The sequence below is a fragment of the Cinclus cinclus genome, chromosome Z (assembly GCF_963662255.1).
Source record: "Cinclus cinclus chromosome Z, bCinCin1.1, whole genome shotgun sequence".
Lineage (NCBI taxonomy): Eukaryota > Metazoa > Chordata > Aves > Passeriformes > Cinclidae > Cinclus > Cinclus cinclus.
In genome coordinates, this window is record NC_085084.1 from 75,281,698 (window position 1) to 75,299,858 (window position 18,161).

At 41.2% G+C, this 18,161-nt stretch overlaps 1 protein-coding gene across 1 annotated transcript in view; it reads left to right on the forward strand.

Annotated features, from left to right (window-relative positions):
• Window positions 1-18,161, forward strand: part of PDZD2 (PDZ domain containing 2) — a 133,640-nt gene that overhangs the window by 97,712 nt on the left and 17,767 nt on the right. The window contains exons 6-16 of the mRNA XM_062513414.1: window positions 754-865; window positions 2,891-3,039; window positions 3,681-3,800; window positions 6,289-6,403; window positions 8,132-8,205; window positions 8,361-8,583; window positions 9,626-9,743; window positions 12,205-12,337; window positions 15,169-15,250; window positions 16,207-16,310; window positions 16,978-17,146. Of these exons, the coding sequence (XP_062369398.1) occupies window positions 754-865; window positions 2,891-3,039; window positions 3,681-3,800; window positions 6,289-6,403; window positions 8,132-8,205; window positions 8,361-8,583; window positions 9,626-9,743; window positions 12,205-12,337; window positions 15,169-15,250; window positions 16,207-16,310; window positions 16,978-17,146 (1,399 nt within the window). The remainder of the gene's footprint in view (window positions 1-753; window positions 866-2,890; window positions 3,040-3,680; window positions 3,801-6,288; window positions 6,404-8,131; window positions 8,206-8,360; window positions 8,584-9,625; window positions 9,744-12,204; window positions 12,338-15,168; window positions 15,251-16,206; window positions 16,311-16,977; window positions 17,147-18,161) is intronic.

Below are 18,161 nucleotides of genomic sequence, written 5' to 3' on the forward strand. Positions count from 1 at the left end.
TTTTTACAGGAAAGTGTTTGGTTACTTGGGTGGGGTTTTTTAAAAACTGACTTCCAGCAGTTCACCAGCACCTTCCAAAATGCAGGGGCTGGGCAGAGCCTGCCCATGAGCAGCTCTGCTTGCACCTGAACACAGGAGAGCAGGAGGCAGAGGACATGTGGCCGTGCTGCTTACCTTGTTACTTGGCATTTGGGCAAGAACAGTCGGTAAACAAATTCCTCCTGTCCTGGTGCATTTACTCAGGGTGATGGGGTTGTGATTCCACCTGTAAACTTTGCACATTTGCAGGCTTTTTAAGTGCTTAGCTCTCATAACTTTTTGCTAAATAAGCTTTGCATCCTCAAGCTTTGCATTGGTGCTCAGCAGACACTAACAGTAAAATAACGCTTTTTAAAAGTGGTTTTCTCTCGAAAGATGTGATGTCTATGGAATTCTGCAGAGCAGCAAAAATGGGAATAAAAGCTGGAATTTTGTTCAAATACATGCAGAAGTGTCTGAGAAAGGTGCCACAGAGTTCTGGATGCATTCTGGGGGCATTAGTGTGGTGTCTTGCAGAGGATGCCTGACTATAATATCCAAAGGCATTGCTAAAAATTACTTAGAAAAAATGTATGCTGACTTAATACAATGATGTATTTTGGAAACAAGGATGGTACGCACTGGAATTTTCTGTCCCATAATGACGATGACAAAAATGTCATCAATATCTCTAGTTTGCAGGATTTTTTAAATGTATTTTTTGATTTCATTTAGGTGATGGAAACTGAGAAGTCTCAAGATCCAGCTTGTGCAGAAGTATCCAAAGGAAATAATCTGAGTTCAACTCTGGCAAGTGGCATACTGAAATACCGAAGTCGATCTCAAGGTAAAGCTGGATTGATAGAAGATAGCAACTGTAGATTTTTTTAATGTAGTGTGGTTTTTTTAACTCTCTGAAAGTGAGATAAGATTTCTTTGAAATCATATTAGTTTATTTTGGAAGGAAAATTCCTTCTATAAGTTAGTTGCATTCAGCCTCCTGAACTGAACTGTTGTAGGAACAGAAATATTATGCAAAACTGTAGTAGTGTCTTTCTTTTTTGTTTGCTTCTCTTCTCTTTTCTTCTCTTCTCTTCTCTTCTCTTCTCTTCTCTTCTCTTCTCTTCTCTTCTCTTCTCTTCTCTTCTCTTCTCTTCTCTTCTCTTCTCTTCTCTTCTCTTCTCTTCTCCTTTTTTTTTGACTATTTGCATTGTCTATATGTTTCAGTGTGCTCTAATCAAAATGTTCATTATGGTGACTAATCCCCAGATTTTCTGTTGCTTTGTCCCCAAGTCTTAACAGTAACCTGTGTGCAGAGCTTGATCATGTTCTCAACCCTAATGCTTTCTGAGGCTCCCTCTCTGCTGTGTTCACCCTGATTTCCAATTACTAAGGTATTTTTAGCATACTCCATGGGTCTTCTTTGCCACTAGCCACTGAAGCTGTGAGTTGGTGGCTCACTGAGGATCCAGACCCTGTTGCCCTGAGTGCTGGTGGCCTTGGGCTGTGGGTGAGTGAGCCTGGAGCATCTGCCACCCTGGACTACAGAATGAGAAAGAGAGATGCATTTGGAGATGGGCAGAAAACACAAAATTGCAACTGTGCTCCCGAAGAGAAGGAGAAGTGATAGGAAAGGGTTTAGTTTTAGGTGCCAGGGAATCAAAGAATGCCAGGATGCTGGTCCTGCCAAGATTGCTATCCTGTCTGTGTGCAGCAGCAGCGGCAGCAGCCTGTGTGCCGGGGAAGGGGAGTTGAAAAGCAGAGATCCTAATTTCAGATCCCAATCAGGGAGCAGGTTTAAATTGCACTCTGGGCAGTGGGTACAAATTCTATCTATGGATGCATCAGCAGAATTGCTTTCAAGCTGAGTGAAAAAAAGCAGCTGCCCCAGCTCTGTGCTCCATCCCTCCCTGGCACTGGCAGCAATGCTCACACAGCCTCCAGGCAGGGAGGAGGTGGCAGAAAATGCATTTGGGGCTCTCCTGGGGACAAATTTTCAGTGTATGTACCTCAGCCCATGACTCCTTGTTCCTGGGGTACACACAGTGAGGATGAAAGGACATCAGAGCTGTTGCTCTCTGTGGCAGCTCCAACATAGTGCTGGTTTGAAGTAATCTTAATCCTCCTCATGAAATCCAGCTTGTGCAAATTTGGCATGTGTCTTGGGTTTTCATCTGTAAAATAGGGGTTAATGGCCCTTCCCTGTTAGATGTGGAAATGACAAGGATAAATGTGCGGGAACTGCTGTGACTGGGGATTCTGCAGGGACCTTGGAGAAAATGAGAACTGGAGGAGCCCTGGTGCGAGGAGTAGGATACTCTGGCTAATTACAAGATGTCCTTCAAGACAATTCTGTTTCTTGCATGAACTCTGCACTCCTCTCTTTGAGGCAACTAGAATTGTTGCCAGAAGGAAAGAAAATAGCAGTTTTGGGCACAGTTTTACTTTTTCCATTCCAGAAAAAATTCCTTGAAAGTGACATGACACCTCCAGAAATGAATACTGCTACAGTGTCAGGTCTTTTAATTTTAAATACATGAAGCTTGAGAGCTTAGTGCACTGGCAAGTGCCATTGGGTGTGAACAGATGAATTTCTTTCCTGTCCCTGAGCTACTAACTCAATTATCTTTTGCTTTTCCTTAATACCACGAGTTCAGTATCACCAAAAGATTGCAGAAAACCTATGACAGCAGGAAAAGTTCTTGGCTGAGTATGATCAAAACTGGTTTCTAACTGCCTGGCTGGGAACTGAATAGCATTGTTTTAAGGCACTTTAATTTGGGATTTGCAGGAGGTGGTTAGTGCCTGCTGAGGAGGGAGGCTAAAGTAGCTCTCAGATGTTCGCAGGATGTGTTTCTGTGGTTTTTCTTAGGTGCCGGATCCCGCTTGGAGTCTGTGGGAGAAGATGATGAGCTGACAGTGGAAAATGGTGAATCAAATTACGAAATAGCGGTGAAATATTCCCGGGGTGGAAGAAAGCACTCTCTGCCTCAGCAGCTGGAGTCAGCAGGAGCCAGACAGGTGAGTGGGAAGGTAAAGCTGGCTGTGAGCACCTCACTGTACTTGGTACTATTGCATCTGCCTGGAGCTCATAGAAGTGGTCATGAAACAGGATCACACAGGTACGTCATGGGACTGAAACCAGGCCTGGACACCAAAATCTGATGTGCTTTACTGTGGGAACTTTGAGAATTGTAAAGGAGAGTACTGTTCGCTTGTGGCCATAAGGTCCTAAGGCTGTTCATCTTAGGAGTCGCAGTTTTAGAAATCAGAGGTTTCTAACAAAAAACCCCAAAAAACCTAATGTTGTTTTTAAAAAATTATTTTAAAATGTAGGCTTTTCCCTTCTCCTTTCATTTCTCCTTTTATTTTATTTTTTTTAACAAGTAAGGACTTGAGTATATCATGAGGCTATCTTTAATCCTTTTAATTTAAATTGTGACTGATATATTTCAAAATTATTCTACTCTACTGTGAGAAAATTACTGTAGCAAGATTCACTTTGATTGTAGTGAGTTGAGGTTTCATCCCTTGAACATTTCTCTGAATATATCTCTAAGATACTGCATCCCTCTTCCCCAACACATGCTATTTTCCCAGTATGACATCCCCAGTATCTGTGCCAAGCAATCAGAGCAATTACCCTTGTTTGTTGATGTTAGGACTACCATATCGTGAAGAAATCTACTCGTTCCTTCAGCGCTGCCCAAGTGGAATCTCCATGGAGACTCACCCAGCCGTCCATCATTTCCAACATCGTTCTGATGAAAGGGCAAGGCAAGGTGAGGATTTCTGCATGTTTCTCACTTGTAGCAAGAGCTGGCATTTAAGCGGTGTCTCCTATACTTACTACTCTCAAGGTAGCTGGCAATAATGCTAGTGATAAACAAATACCATTTCCAAATGTAAATGCCAAAGTTACACCTGCAGAATACAGGGGATGTGATGTTTGTGTCGTCCACTTGACACAGGAGTGCTTTCATTTTGGTTTGATGCATCTCACCATTCCTGAGATATCAAATATTTATAATAGATCTCTAAATATGTATGTTTTGGAAAGTCAGTGCCACTCTGAACAGTACCTGTTCACATGTATATTTATGGACAAGCATATTTTCCCTCTGTGAATCTGGATGCATTTAAAAAAATAATAAATTACTGCAAATTAAGCATTAAACCTGAAGTCAGGTTACAGGCTGATTTCTTCTCCAAGAGCACTGAATACTGTGGGTGAAAAAGTCCTCTTCTTTCCCCCAGTAATGTGTTTACACACTTGCTAGATACCAGCTGGCTGAATGCTAAGAAAAATTAGATAAGCATTAACCTAGGTATATATTGTTTTCCCTAATCAAATCCACACTAGTATTGGAGCTGTAATTTAAATATGCTAAAAATAAGCATGTGCTTTTGTGAAATAGTCTTTAAAGTCATCAGATAGATTTGTTTTGGACTAAGAAGACTTGTTTTGACTTTCAAGCTCAAATGCAAAACTAATTCCTTGTTGTGCTTCATGTTTAGCAAAAACTTAGACATAGTTACTTCTATGGCTCACAGTTGCTTTAACTTCCCTTGGTTTAGGAGCTGTGAGTCTTTTATGATGAGCAAATGTTTATTCATTTTTCATGTACTTGTTTTTTGAATCTGTTTTTCTCATGAAATTAGATATTCCTCCCCCTGTGATAAGCCACCCCTCCTGCCCGTCTGCATTTAGCTCCAAGGTTTTAGGAAGCAGCTGGGAGAATGCAGACCCTAGTGATCATGAACTACCTAAAGCAGCTGCCATTCTGTGTGCCTTCCACACACCTATTGGGTGATCTCCCCTATTAGGGGTTGCACCTTGTACAATTTGTGCAAAATAGTGTTCACTTTATTATTCCTGTGCAGACCTGGGACTTGAAATATTTCTCCACAGAGTTGCAGTGTTGGTGGCAGGGAGCTAAGTGTTTGCCTTTAGGTTTTCATCCATAGGTAGGTCTGCAAGGGGTGTTTTCTTGCTATAGAGTGACAGTGCTTCTCTGGAAAGGTGGACTAGTGTAGGAACAGCTGTACTTCGCAGACATTATTTCTCCCAACCCACCTATGGAGCCGTGGGGAGACCTCCTGTGTCCAGGCATGACAAGGTGCAAGGAGCCTCCTGCTTTCTGTAGCTTGATTTGCAGTTGATAATTGCACACGGTTGAACAGTTAGTGGAGTTATTTTGCTTTGCACAAGGGATCTAAGTTTCTTCTAAGTTTCCTTTCTTCTAAGTTGCTTCCTTTCCAGAAATCAGTAATGTCTTACCAAATTGCTAGAAGCTTATAGCTGTGGTGGCGTGCCCTGTATTCATGCAGTGGAACAAAAGATCTGATTGCTGTACTGTGCTGTAAACTCAGTGCTTGACCTGGCAGCATCCCTTAGCTGGAACTACCTGAGAGCAATAGTAATGTCCATGGCTTCATATCACTAAAGCACAACAGTTCACCACATCCCTTGTCCACCTGGTCAGTGACTTTTCTCTTTATCCTGTAAAATACATGAACAGCGGTGACAAGAGGGGAAATATGGGAAAGAGCTGTAGATCAAGGAAGTGATTTGTCTGGGAAATAACTCAGCAGAAGGAGGAGAGGTTCATTCTGTGTTCATCAGTTCTCAGGTCAGCTTTGCAAGATGGTCCCATAGCCTGCTGGGGTACTGCAGGGGTAGGAACTAATGGATGGAGCCCTTGGGAATCTATTGATCTAGATTTATTTAAATACATTGTGATTTATGTCTCCAGAATAATTAAAAATGTAGATGTGAGTGGTAGCTCCCACATCCCATTCTCCTTTCAGCTACATTCCTGACATTGCAGCACTGACCTTATGTCATGTTCTGAAGCTTTTCTTCTTCCTGAGGAAATGTAGGATCTGTGACATAAGAGGAACCTGTAGTTAATCCTGGATACAGATCTCGGGGATAGGAATTGACTGTCTGTTAATTCAAAACGAATGTGCTACTGTTTTTTAAATGGGACAGCTATGGAGCCAGTGTTTTGAAAAAACCCAAAATAATCTCACAATTTTTTCTCTAACAGCTTAGGGTGCCAGCTGCTGTTTTTTGGGCTGATGAGTGTGTTGATAATAGAATGAAAGTAAATGAGGAAATGGAAGGAGAGAGTAAGCTGGCAGTGTAATTCATTGGAGGGTTTTAGGTTTTCATCTTTCTCTGGTATAGTACATTACTGTCACTCTTTCTCACACAGATGATAATAGAGTAAGGTGCCAGCTGTGTGTCTTCTCTCTTCTCTGTAGGGTCTTGGATTTAGCATTGTGGGTGGTCAGGATTCTGCTCGTGGACGCATGGGGATTTTTGTGAAGACTATATTCCCAAATGGAGCAGCGGCTGCTGATGGAAGGCTTAAAGAAGGTATGGTAGAGAGAATCCAACTTCATGTAAAGGACCACAGTGGGATATTATTTCAGTCCAGGAGGAAAATTCAAGTACAGCTATGTTTAGGCACCTAGCCAGCAGCAAGAAACTATGGAAAATGTAAAATGCCCTATTTGTTCATCCTGCGGAAGATCATTCACAGCAATTAACTAGACTATATTTCATATTGAGAAGGGGGAACTACAGAATAGTGGTGGCAATTTTCGTTTCCCCCTTTCTCTTTTATGAGCTTTGTTTGCCAAACAGCAAACTGCAATTCTTCAGTTGGAGAGGGTCAGTGACAGCAGGAAAATATAGACAGCCAACAACATCTGTCTTAAAGATGCTGGTCTGAGAAGGTGTTATATATAGGGACATATCTGGGAGAGGCTCTTTTGGGCCCTTGTACTCTCTAAGCCTACTGGTATGATGTTGACATGATAAAAATCATAACCAGAAAAAGAAAAAAAAGAATGGCAGTAAGATCACCCTGGTTGGAGAAGGAGATGCAGATAGATTTTATTACTGCTTTTCCAGTCTTGGTGTCTGAGCTGAATGCATAGCCTGCTCTGTGTTTGCTGAACCTTGGTCTGAGTGCTGTGTTAGACAGACAGACCCTTAGCATTGAAAATATGAAGTGACCATGAGTTTGGAGTGGTGGTTTACAATCCATCTGCAGGAGTTTTGTTACTTTGCTTCCACAGAAAGCTGCTCCCGTGTTACTTCTCTCGAGCTTCTCCTGTCTTACTTCTCTCCTCATATCATCATTCCCCTCTTCCTGTCTTACCACACTAGTTGTATTTGAGGCTGCTTTTGGTGCCAACTCTCACACTTGCTGCTAGAGGGAAGCTCACATCCCTGCATCATAAGTTGTGCACTTGCCATGGGAAACCAATAAGTAGCAGCTGTCCCATAAACTCAGCAATCATTTGCAGGCTATTCATAGCTTTTGAACTCTTATTCCTTTGTTTGTTTGTTTGTTTGTTTTGTTTGTTTTTTTGTTTTTTTGTTTTTCCTTTACTGGGGCTAGGAAAGGAGAGAGGGGTAGACTTAGCTGATGATATTGCCCCATGTAATTCTGCACAAGTAGAATTGCAGAAAGTGTATCTGGATCATGCTGTCCCTCCTTTTAATAAAATGAAGGTAGATAGCACAGTTGGGTGTAAGTAGTAAGACCCAGAGCCTGGAAGCTGGTAGAAATCTGACAGGACATGTTCCTTGAGGTGAAAAAGACATTTGTTGTCACAGCATGTGGGCTACTACATGCTTCTCTGTCTGCAGGCATTTAGTAAGTGAACAGATTTGCTTTCTGCATGTGGATGCAAGGATTGTTTTCTCTGAACAGGCTTTGAAGTGATGTGCTGTACTGTTTCACTTAGTTCCTCATTTCTCCTGTTAATGCTTACAAAAGAAAGGCACCCTTATAGTACCCTTGGACTTTGTGTCATAATAATTTTCAGACTTCAGGTAAAATCCATAGCATTTTCAGTTTGTTTTTGAGAATGGGAATGCCGGTTTAAGGGTCTCTGCTGAAGAACAGTTTTTACTTCGGTAATTCATCACTAGTAACTAGTTAATAAAATAAATTGTGAACAATAAAAGGATTTTTATTGAATAGTTAACTGAAATCCTTATAGTACTGGATCACTTCATGTTCAGGAAAGCTGTTTTAAATCTTTATAGTCTCTATACTACTGACCTAATTTTCTTTTATCTATTTACCAGGGGATGAAATCCTGGAAGTTAATGGAGAGTCTCTACAAGGACTGACCCATCAGGAGGCCATCCAGAGGTTTAAGGTAACATGGCCGTAGCACTAAAGAGATTCACGCTCCTCTTCACTCATTGCCACCTCCTACCTTCAGCTTGATGCTCTTGCACTGCCTCGAGTTACGGTGTGCAGGTGTAGTGATAAATGTTGGTCACCTCAGGTGGTTCTGTGCTGTCTCTGCAGCAACTCAAGAAGGGCGTGGTGACGCTGACGGTGCGCACACGGCTGCGCAGCCCCAGCCTCACACCCTGCGTGACCCCCACCCTGCTGAGCCGCTCCAGCTCGCCCAGTGCCAGCAGCAGCGTGCCTGTCCCCAGCCTCGAGGAGCCCGATGGCTCCTCCTCCTCCAGCCGCAAGGGACCTGGACCCAAGGACAGGATCGTCATGGATGTAACACTCAATAAAGGTGAGGGTCTGTTGAAATGGTCTGGGAGAACAAATCTGTGCTTTTCTGGGGAGTTTTTTGTGAATAGGTTAGAGACTCTTATGTCTGGTGCAACCACGTCTGCCCATTTGACCTTGAACTGTGGGATGAGGGGGAAAAGTACCCTTTAATGCAAAACCTTCTGAAGAGTTCCCCTTTCTTCATTTTGCTGCTCCAGAATCAGAAGCCTCTTAAGGGTAGCAGTCAGTGTCCATGCTGTTGAAAGAGGGAGGATGTGAGATACCAGGCAAAATGTAAATCTGCCTTGTGACAGCCCAGGGGGCTGTGCCCTTCTCTTAAAGGGCATCTCCAAGGAAGGCAAAGCTGCAGTGTTGAAGGGTTCCCAGATGACCTGTTTGAACTCCTCCATGAGGGTTACTCTCATTATTTTAATTGCTGATTATAAACTTAAAGCATATGTTATATGTGGTGGACAAATATGCCTATTTTTAAGTCTTATAATATAGTGATTTTAAACATTGAGCTCAAAATTTTGAGAGAGAACGTGAGATGTCCAGTAATCCCTACAACAGGGATGTTGTTACCTGAAGGAAAGTGAAGGTGAAAGTGGACAGAGGTAACCACTGAACCAGAGATAATGCCTCACCTTCTTTTGTGCTTCTTTGCTGAGGAATGCCATACAGATATTTAACAAAAGGGAGCAATACAATTTGTCAGCATCTTCTGTGCTCATGTTTTCTGCAGTAATTTTAAGTGACATTTGATTGAATTGCTGCCCCTACTTCTTTGTGCCTTAGACCAGATCAGATCTTGTGTGACATTTCCAGGAGGTTCCCATGGTGCACAAAGTATTTTCTGAGATTGATGAATATCAGAAAACAGAATCAGCTATTTTCAATCCTGATTTCCCTTTGTTGGTCTTGGCTTCCTGACTCACTGCACCTAAGGCCAGCCCTGAAACAATGACATGAGTTCCGAACTCAGATGGGATGTGGGAAAACAAACACTTGTGTGTCCTGTGTGATTACAATGTGCCATGTTCCTTTGTACTTGTTTTTCACAGAGCCAGGGGTTGGTCTCGGCATTGGTGCTTGTTGTCTCACACTGGAAAACAGTTCTCCCGGGATATACATTCACAGCCTGGCCCCAGGATCAGTGGCTAAAATGGATGGCAGATTAAGGTTGGTTAAAGCAGAAACATGCTGGAGTGGTTTTACAATAAAATCAATTGAGACTTTGTTTTCACCAATTGGTTGATGTATCAGGGAGGAAATTTATACTTAAGAGTTCACCTGAAAGAAAACATTTAAGTAAAGACATTCCCAAGCAGTATTAAATATCCTGAAAACGTTATTCTGTGTTCTGGAAACAGCATGGTCATTAAGGTCTGGGTTGTTTGGTTTGGTTTTTGTTTGGTGGGGTTTTTTTTTGGTTTTTTTTTTTTTAATTCTCTACACAAAAAGCTGAGCCTAATAGCACCCTTTGAAAAAGGGGAGCAGCAAGAAATGCAGTGTCATGCTTTTTTCTGAGAGCTGCAGCCAGAGACCCCAGACTGGGAGGAAATTTGCAGAGATCTGCTAAAAGCTCAGTCACCTGAAACTCTCCTAAAGAGAGCTGGGATAGATGTTTCTGCAGTTGCCTGTGCCTGCAGCAGTGTTTTTCTGCCCCTACTCCCAGTCTGGCAGGATTGCTGCAGGCTGACCTGTCTGACTCACTCTGTCATGGAGTTGGGATGTCATTTGGAAGCAATCATTCCCAGGGTTCCCTTGTGCCTTCATTGGATTAAGGGACAGATACCTTGCTTTTCCTCTCATGGAGGCTTCATTTTTGAAAACCATTGGAGAAAACCTTGCCACTTTCTGCATTCCTCCCTAAGTGCTGATGGGTGCTGGGAGCATGGCTCAAGAGGGGAGACTGTGCTGAAGAGGTGCTGGGACTGTGTGATCCATTTTGAGCATGTGGTACAGAGAGATTGAGCAAATGCCTTGCTTTTACATGGCTAGAGAGTGCCTTCTGTTTCCTGGCTCACTGGGAAAACTGCCATAGAAATTTGATTTCTTGGAGTAAGGGAAGAAGATAATTTTATGGTGGCATTGCTGCCAAAACCCTTGAAAGTTCCTTTCATATAGAAATGTCTACAGGAGACAGCATTTAATGGTAACTTGTTTTCTTGCAGGCCCCTTTGGAAAACATTGTAATGCTGGTTATGTATGTTGCAGCTGTATTGTTTGTTAGGTTTACGTGATTGATTATATCCAGGCACGCTTCCCAGATTTTTAGCTTGCTTCTTTGAGACATTGCTTCTGTTGTCCCATCAGCAATTTATGGCTTCATAGGCCAAGACTTACAGGATGGTTTTGATTTTTTTGGAAATTGTTGTTAATCAAACGCTGGCTTTGCAATAGCAGGGGAGATTTGAATCCAGCTCCTCTATATCTGAGCTCCCTCTCTTAAGACATGTGGCTATGTAAGTGACTCCATTTGTGCAAGTCTAAAGGATGGGCAGAGCAATGGGATGATTGCACAACTGATCAGTCACTCTTTACTTTTCTGAGCCTGTACCAGAAGTGCAGGTTACTGAATTGCAATTGTTATTTTGCCTTTGGTTTATGTACTCATAGTGCAAACACCGTACTTGATTGCCACAAGTAGCCCAATATAAGCCAGCAGTAGTAGATTCTTTGAGAGTGTCTATTCAAAGCAAATGTTTCAGGAATTATGGAGAATGCTTTAATGATATCCCTAGTTGATGATATTTTCTTTTTAATAATTCCAGATGTCTGAGCACCATAAGCAAGAGTTATGAGAAACTGAGAAAACAGAACTAAACAATCATAGAATCATGGAATAGTTTGGGTTGGAAGAAATGTTAGAGATCATCTTGTTTCAAACCCCCTGCCATGGGCAGAGAACCTTCTGCTAGATCAGGTTACTCAAAGCTCCATCCATCGTGGTCTCAAACATGTCCAGAGCTTCTCTGGGCAACCTGTTCAGTGCCTCTCCACCCTGACAGTAAAGAATTACTTCCTGATCTAATCCTGCACTCTTTCAGTTTAAAGCCATACTCCTTTGTTGTATCGGTACATTCCCTTTTAATGAACACAATGTGTTTTCTTTTCAGGATAGTTTTGTTTTGTTTTTTTCTATTTCCTTTTTAATGGGTTCTATAACTTAATTTTTTAGTAAATACTGGCTTACCAAGCTCAATTCTTTTCTGGAGTAATTTCATAAAGTCATATCTAAATAATGGATTTCTTATCACTGTTGCTGCTAAGTAATTCAGCATGGTGTGAAGAAACAGCCCATCTGAATCTCATTTTTCCTCTTCTGTACTCAATAAATACCTGAATGCAGAACTGCAACTGAAGCTTACTTTCACCCTGGCCTGAATGCAGGCAGTTTTCTTGGTTGATTTAATAGAGATTTTTGCATTGACAGTAAGTTCAGAAGGAGTCTCTGAGCCTCCCTCGTGAGCTCAAGAGAGTTTAACTCATTCACATCACTGGGAGCAGCATCTTCTTTGAAAGTCATGTCTTTTCCAGAGCACTTGTGTCTTTGAAAAATCTTGGCCATCAGTTGAGAGCACAACTTTTTTTTGTATGGAAGATGGTTGTGATTAGGTGACCTTGTGTCTCTGTGCAGCCGGGGTGACCAGATTCTGGAGGCGGATTCTGTGAGCCTGCGTCACGCAGCATTAAGCGAAGCCTACGCAATCCTGAGTGAGTGTGGACCGGGCCCGGTCAGCCTAATCATTAGTCGTCATCCTAACCCAAAGGTGAGGAGAAAATGAGTGAGTGTATCTGGGTTGTTTTCATCTGACAGCGTAATTTGAGTCTTGCTTTCGGAAAGGCAGAAAATGAAGGAAATGGCTTTTTCTCGCTGTGGCAGGTATTGTGCAAGATGTCAGGATTGTAATGATGCTTCCCAGTTTTGTAAGACATGGCAATGCTAGACTGTCCCTAGTGCTTTTCACTTAGTCACCCACTGATCAATTGCATTTTCCTGGAACTGCTTGAATGAAGTATTCCCATCATTCTTGGTACTTGGATGAAGTAGTAACCCAACTGCGGCACAAGACCTCTTTCTTTTAAAAGTTATTTTGCAGTTACTTTGTGTTTGAGCAGAATATAATTTAGGGCCAGGAATATATGTATAAACAACTTGAATTGATCAGCTATAATAAAATAAAATCTACCCAAAGATCAAAGTTTTTCTTCGGGATTTAAAATATGAGAATATGGAGCACACTGCTAACTGAATCCATGCAAGGTCAATTTGGAAATAAGGCTGTATTTACAAAGTAAGTATTCTCAAGCATTTTTTAAAAATTGATGATAGACGATGAAAGTGTATTAGCCAAGCTATAGGGAATAACAGCTTCTTTTATTTTGGTATCAAAGTATTTCATGAGTGTATGAAACCTTCCTGTTTAAACAGGAATGAAGCTGTAAAAATATTTACATTAGTGGGTCAAGAAAGCTCTGACTTTTGAACTCAAAACTACAAATGGAGGCCTTAATAAAGCCATATCTAGGAGAACTCAAATTTCTTATTTTGTAATTAATAGTGTATTTTCTCCTAAATCAAATATATGGTCAACAAATAGGGGCTTACTTGTCAGAGTTTATTATCTTTGCTGGAAGGCCTTGTGCTGCTAGAAGGAAATAGGCTGTGGTTCTATTAAAGGTAAGCACGGCGAGGGTAAGAACTGGGCTTATAGCCTAAGATAACAGTATTTCTAGTGAGTCTGTGTGCTGTGCTGATCAAAACAATGGTTCAATGTGACCGCATTATTAAGGCATACAGACCTTTTAGAGTGTCTGTAAGAAGCATGAAGTAAAAATGTTGTGCTGTGGAGTCTGCCCTTTCTCATCTATCCCTCTTCTTGCTGTGGTGGGGTCTTGAAAGCTGATGAGTGACCTAACCTGGTGTCTGCTGAAAGGATGGACTGAGTTAAGCTAATTGCTTGGTATTACTCAGTAACATAGGGAAACTATTAAGTGGCTCCTATTACAGTTTTCCATAAGTGATATTTAAGATGACAACAAATCCTTTGCCAAGAAATGTATGAAAAGCAAAAAGTTGAGCTGGAGAGACCCTAAAGCATTTTTCCAGTACTGAATCCATAATCCTGGCAGTATTGAATCCATAATCTCTTATAGCTGGATCTCTGGAGGAGTGTCCATATGGGAGCTTGTATTTATTATTATGTTACTGTCACCCATATTGTGAAAGCACTGGGGGATCAATATATAAGTATGGGTGTTTATTTTATTTGCTCTTAATAATACCCCACTGTGCAGATTAGAGTTAGGAATTAGCTTGTCCCTTTCAATTTTGAACTGCTTGAGCCATAAAGGATGCTAAACTTCAAAGCTGGCAGAGTTTGAAGAAGCGTGGATTCTTAATGTTAACTTTAAAAATATACTGCAGTGTGCCTGGGACCTGTTTTAACTCTTGGGATATGTTTTACCAGAAAGTTTGTGTTACGGCCATGGATCATAGTCTAAGGATCATAGTCTGGCCCACGTCCTGCAGGAACTCATTGTGCCCCAGGAGCCCAGAGACTTCTGGTTTGCTGTAAGGTCATGACACAAGCTAGAAACAGAGATGTGTTTTTACAAAGGTTCATGTTGTTTTGAACATTTTTATACTTAATTTCTTACTTTATAACACAAAAGATCCGCAGTACATTTTATTACTGAATATGTTTGCTTTGGTGTTTTCATGTACTTCCAAAAGAAATACCACAAAATTTTTGTCTACTTGTTATTCTCAGTGAATATGGCATTTATGCTATGTTTAAACTGCTGAGTTCACTTTGGAATCTCTCAAATCTTCATGGTTCAGGAAGACTCAAGTTTGTAGTCTCTATTTATGCTGAATTTTAATCCATGTAAAGCAATGTGCATAGAAAGTATTTTTGACACAATTGATTTGCTTTCTGTTCTTAAATATATATTCCTGCAGACTAGTTGTTCCTGCATAAAATAATATGTTTTCCAGTAATAAGAATTAAATGTATGGTAGTAATTAAGGGCTAAATTAGCAAATATGGTAAACCAGTATTTATTCTTAAACCAGAGAAACATTAATTACCAATTACTGATTTAGGTTTTCTTTTTAAAAGCAAGGAGAAATTAAAATTAAAAAGACAGCTAATATTATGGGAAGTCTGGTATTCTTCCAGTAGGTTGTGTAGAATAGCTTACGTTTCTGATGTATGCTTGCACAAAGGAGTCTTTGTCTATTTTAAAGTCATATTTTCTCAACAGATCAATATACAGCTTTTAATTGAGTTAAAACTAGGCTGTAATAGCTTCATTTGATTTCTTTAAGTCTGGGGCTGTTTTATTTGTTTATATTGTGTGTCACTTGGATGCAGTCTTCATGCAGCTGGCAGGCTTCTGCTTCCTCATTTTTGCAGGAAATAGCATCAAGAGAGTCTGAGTCAGGGGACAAGGACTTTGGAGCCTTCAACTAGGTCTTCTTTATTGCATCTTTTAAAATAGTGGCTTACATCAATGAATCATGTACTTGTGATGAGTGGTAAGACTCTTGTAATTTCTTGTACCCTATTTGAGCTTTGTCTTCCACCTACTTCAGGTTTCAGAGCAGGAGATGGATGAAGCAATTGCACGTACTACCCACCGAGAGAGCAAGGATGCCAGCTCCTCTCACGTCACAGGTAGCAACATGTTCTCTTCTCTAGTGTGTGTTCTCTCACAGATACAGGAACATTTAAGGGCGTGCTCCGAAATTGCCCAGCATTAATATTTTGAGAGTCCTCAAGACAGCAGAACAGTGGAGAAAGTATAATTACTCTGTCCACTGCAGAAATTCTAGCACAAACATCCAGTACAGATGGATCAGCTCTGCAGCTCATGTAACTGGCTTTCTTTCACTAGGCTGCCATGACCTGAAAGTGGGGTTGTCAAAGGGTAGTTGTTCTGAACTTTTTTCAAAATGTGGGGAAACATAGTGTTCCAGTACAGAAAGAACAGGAAGTATCTACTCCATCTGTATATGCTTGTCTTTAATGGCAAAAAACTCCACAAAGTATTGTGACCATTTGAAAAAGTCCAGGTGTTACATACTGTACTATATGTTTTAACACCATTTTGATCTTTAAAGTCATGTCAAAATATGTACGCTGGCATCTCTGTGATGTGTTTGAACTCCAGCAGTGCTTAAAGTCTGGCAGATAAAAGCAAACTTTTGGCAATGGCAGAGTGACCAGTAAGGTGATGTTCAGACAAAAATGTTAGATTTGTTATGATCCCCTTTTTATGTGTGTCAGCTAAGATATGCTTTGAGGTTGATCTTGCCAGTGGCTGCTAATTTGTCTTCTGAAGTTGCCCCTAGTCAGCAGCATGCTGCAACAGATGGGGAAGACCATCTCCTGCTCATATCTTGTTCACAGCACTGCACTGGGCCTGACTGGTATAACATGTCTTGGTGGTAACATTCCATCTGATCTGAGGGAGAGCTTATGAAATGCTGAATAAATCTTACTTTAGGAAAGAAATTCAGATAATAAAAAAGTGGGATAAAAAGCAGCCACCAGCTCAGAAGATGCATGAGAAGCCTGTTTGGTTGTATGGACCACAACTGTAATTTTTTTGGATCTAATCTGTTTAACAGGAGCTGTGCAAAAAAGCCCATCTCCTAGTGTGAAGGCCAAACAAGGAGAGACCTCATCTTCCCTCAGCTGGACAATGAAACGCTTCTTGGAGCCAACAAGCCGGGTAAAAGGATTAGATGCAATAAAAATAGAGCCTGCTTAAAATTCAGCTTTTACTGAGGCTCTTACTTGGTCAAGGGGTTCAAAACCAAACCTGAATGCTCCTTCCCTGTCACATGGACTCGATAAAAGGGTTTGTTTCTTGTGTCACACATTCAAACTGTGGTAGCAGCAAACTCCTGTTTATCTGTGTGACTGTAGCCTTTGGGAGTGATGTGCAGAGTATGGCAGAGAAGGCTGTGGAGTCCCACCTCCTGCCACCTCCAAAGTACCCCTGCTCTGTGGGACAGAGATGAAGTTAGCAAGAGAGACCTGAGCCGGTGGGCAGAAGGCTGAGATTAAGTCCCTCTATATAGCCATTGCAGTGGAAGAATTGGGTTTTCATGGTAAAGCCAAGGAAGCTGTAGATACTGTGTCTGGAGGTACAAAGCCTTCCCTTCTCTACATGTGTAGAGAATATGTATAAAGGAAAAAATGTGTTGATGTGAGGTGTTACAGGCATCCAATTTCAACAGTTTGGCTCCCGATATACTGACAAGTCCTTTATTTTAAAAACTGTCTTTAAACTTCCTTTATTGACACAGCAATGTGAGTGGTCTGTGTGCTGCACACATGCAGGCAGGGACTTTATGCACTGAGGACAGCTGGTCACCAGGGTCACTTCTCTTCAGCAGGGATCAGTCAGCTCTGAGGCAGAGCTTTCCCAGTACTTCTCCCACGATGGTACGAGCCATCTCCCCTTCCCTGATGCTGTACCTGGCTCATGTGATGAAGAGCATCTCCGCCAGAAGAACAGGAACAGTTGGTTGGACGATGGCTCTGTTCTCCCTGGCAGCCTAAGTAAGTGATGTAAATGTGTCTGGTCATTGGGCTAGGTGGGGGAGAGTTACTGAGTGCTGGGTTCCTACACAGGAGAGCTTTGCTTGTCCCTGTGCTGGTAAGAAATGCCAGGCAGTGTAGTGCAAGCCAGTGTTGATTGCACAAAGTTCTGGAAAATTGAAGGAATTTACAACAATCCTCAGAAATGCCTGTTTCCATTATAATTTTTCAAAACACTGTTCTGATAATGTGAAAATTACTGTGATTGGTTTGAATGAAACTAGATTTACAGCACTGAAGAGATTTGTTCTTTTTCCAAATGACTGATCATCTTATTTGTTACATTTATTGAAAGTGTTCATAGTTATCTCAGAAACTTGGAGAGGGTCAATCTATGCAAAAACAAATGTGCAATTTTATATCAGATATTTTGCTTGTGTGTCTTTCTCTCCATAGTAACTGACTGAAAGACCCTTGTGTGTCCTTACTGATATGTACCTGACCACAAATTCAAAGGATATATTTGTTCTCCCTTTCTTGTATTTCACAAGTAATTTCTTTGTCAGCAGCTTATTTTCTGTGGAAATTATTTAAAGTTTAAAAGCATTTTTACATTTCTAAGTAGCCACCAAAAAAGCAAAACAAAATAACTTCCCACGAAGTAAGGTGCAGTTCTTTCTAAGGAGAAGGTCGAAAGGGCTCTTGGGTTTGTTACTTGCTAGTTTGAAATTGATTGTTGTGTACTTCAGTCTTTGTTCAAGAAAGCAATTTTTACTCTCTGTGAGCTAATGCAGGAGTCCTGAGCTTAGGTTTAAGGAAAATGTAAAGGAAAATCTGTTGTTTAAACCAAAATACACATTTGAATTTGCATCCCTTTCTTCTTTGAGTCATAGTCATAATTTAGAAATAAACAGAAAATAGAACTAGACGTGCCAATTAACTGACTTTGGGAATTACCTATAAATTGTAGTGCTATCTGCAGTCCTTTTGATGTTTACTGTAGTTAGAGGGAGGACTTGAAAAGCCTGCTTTTTTG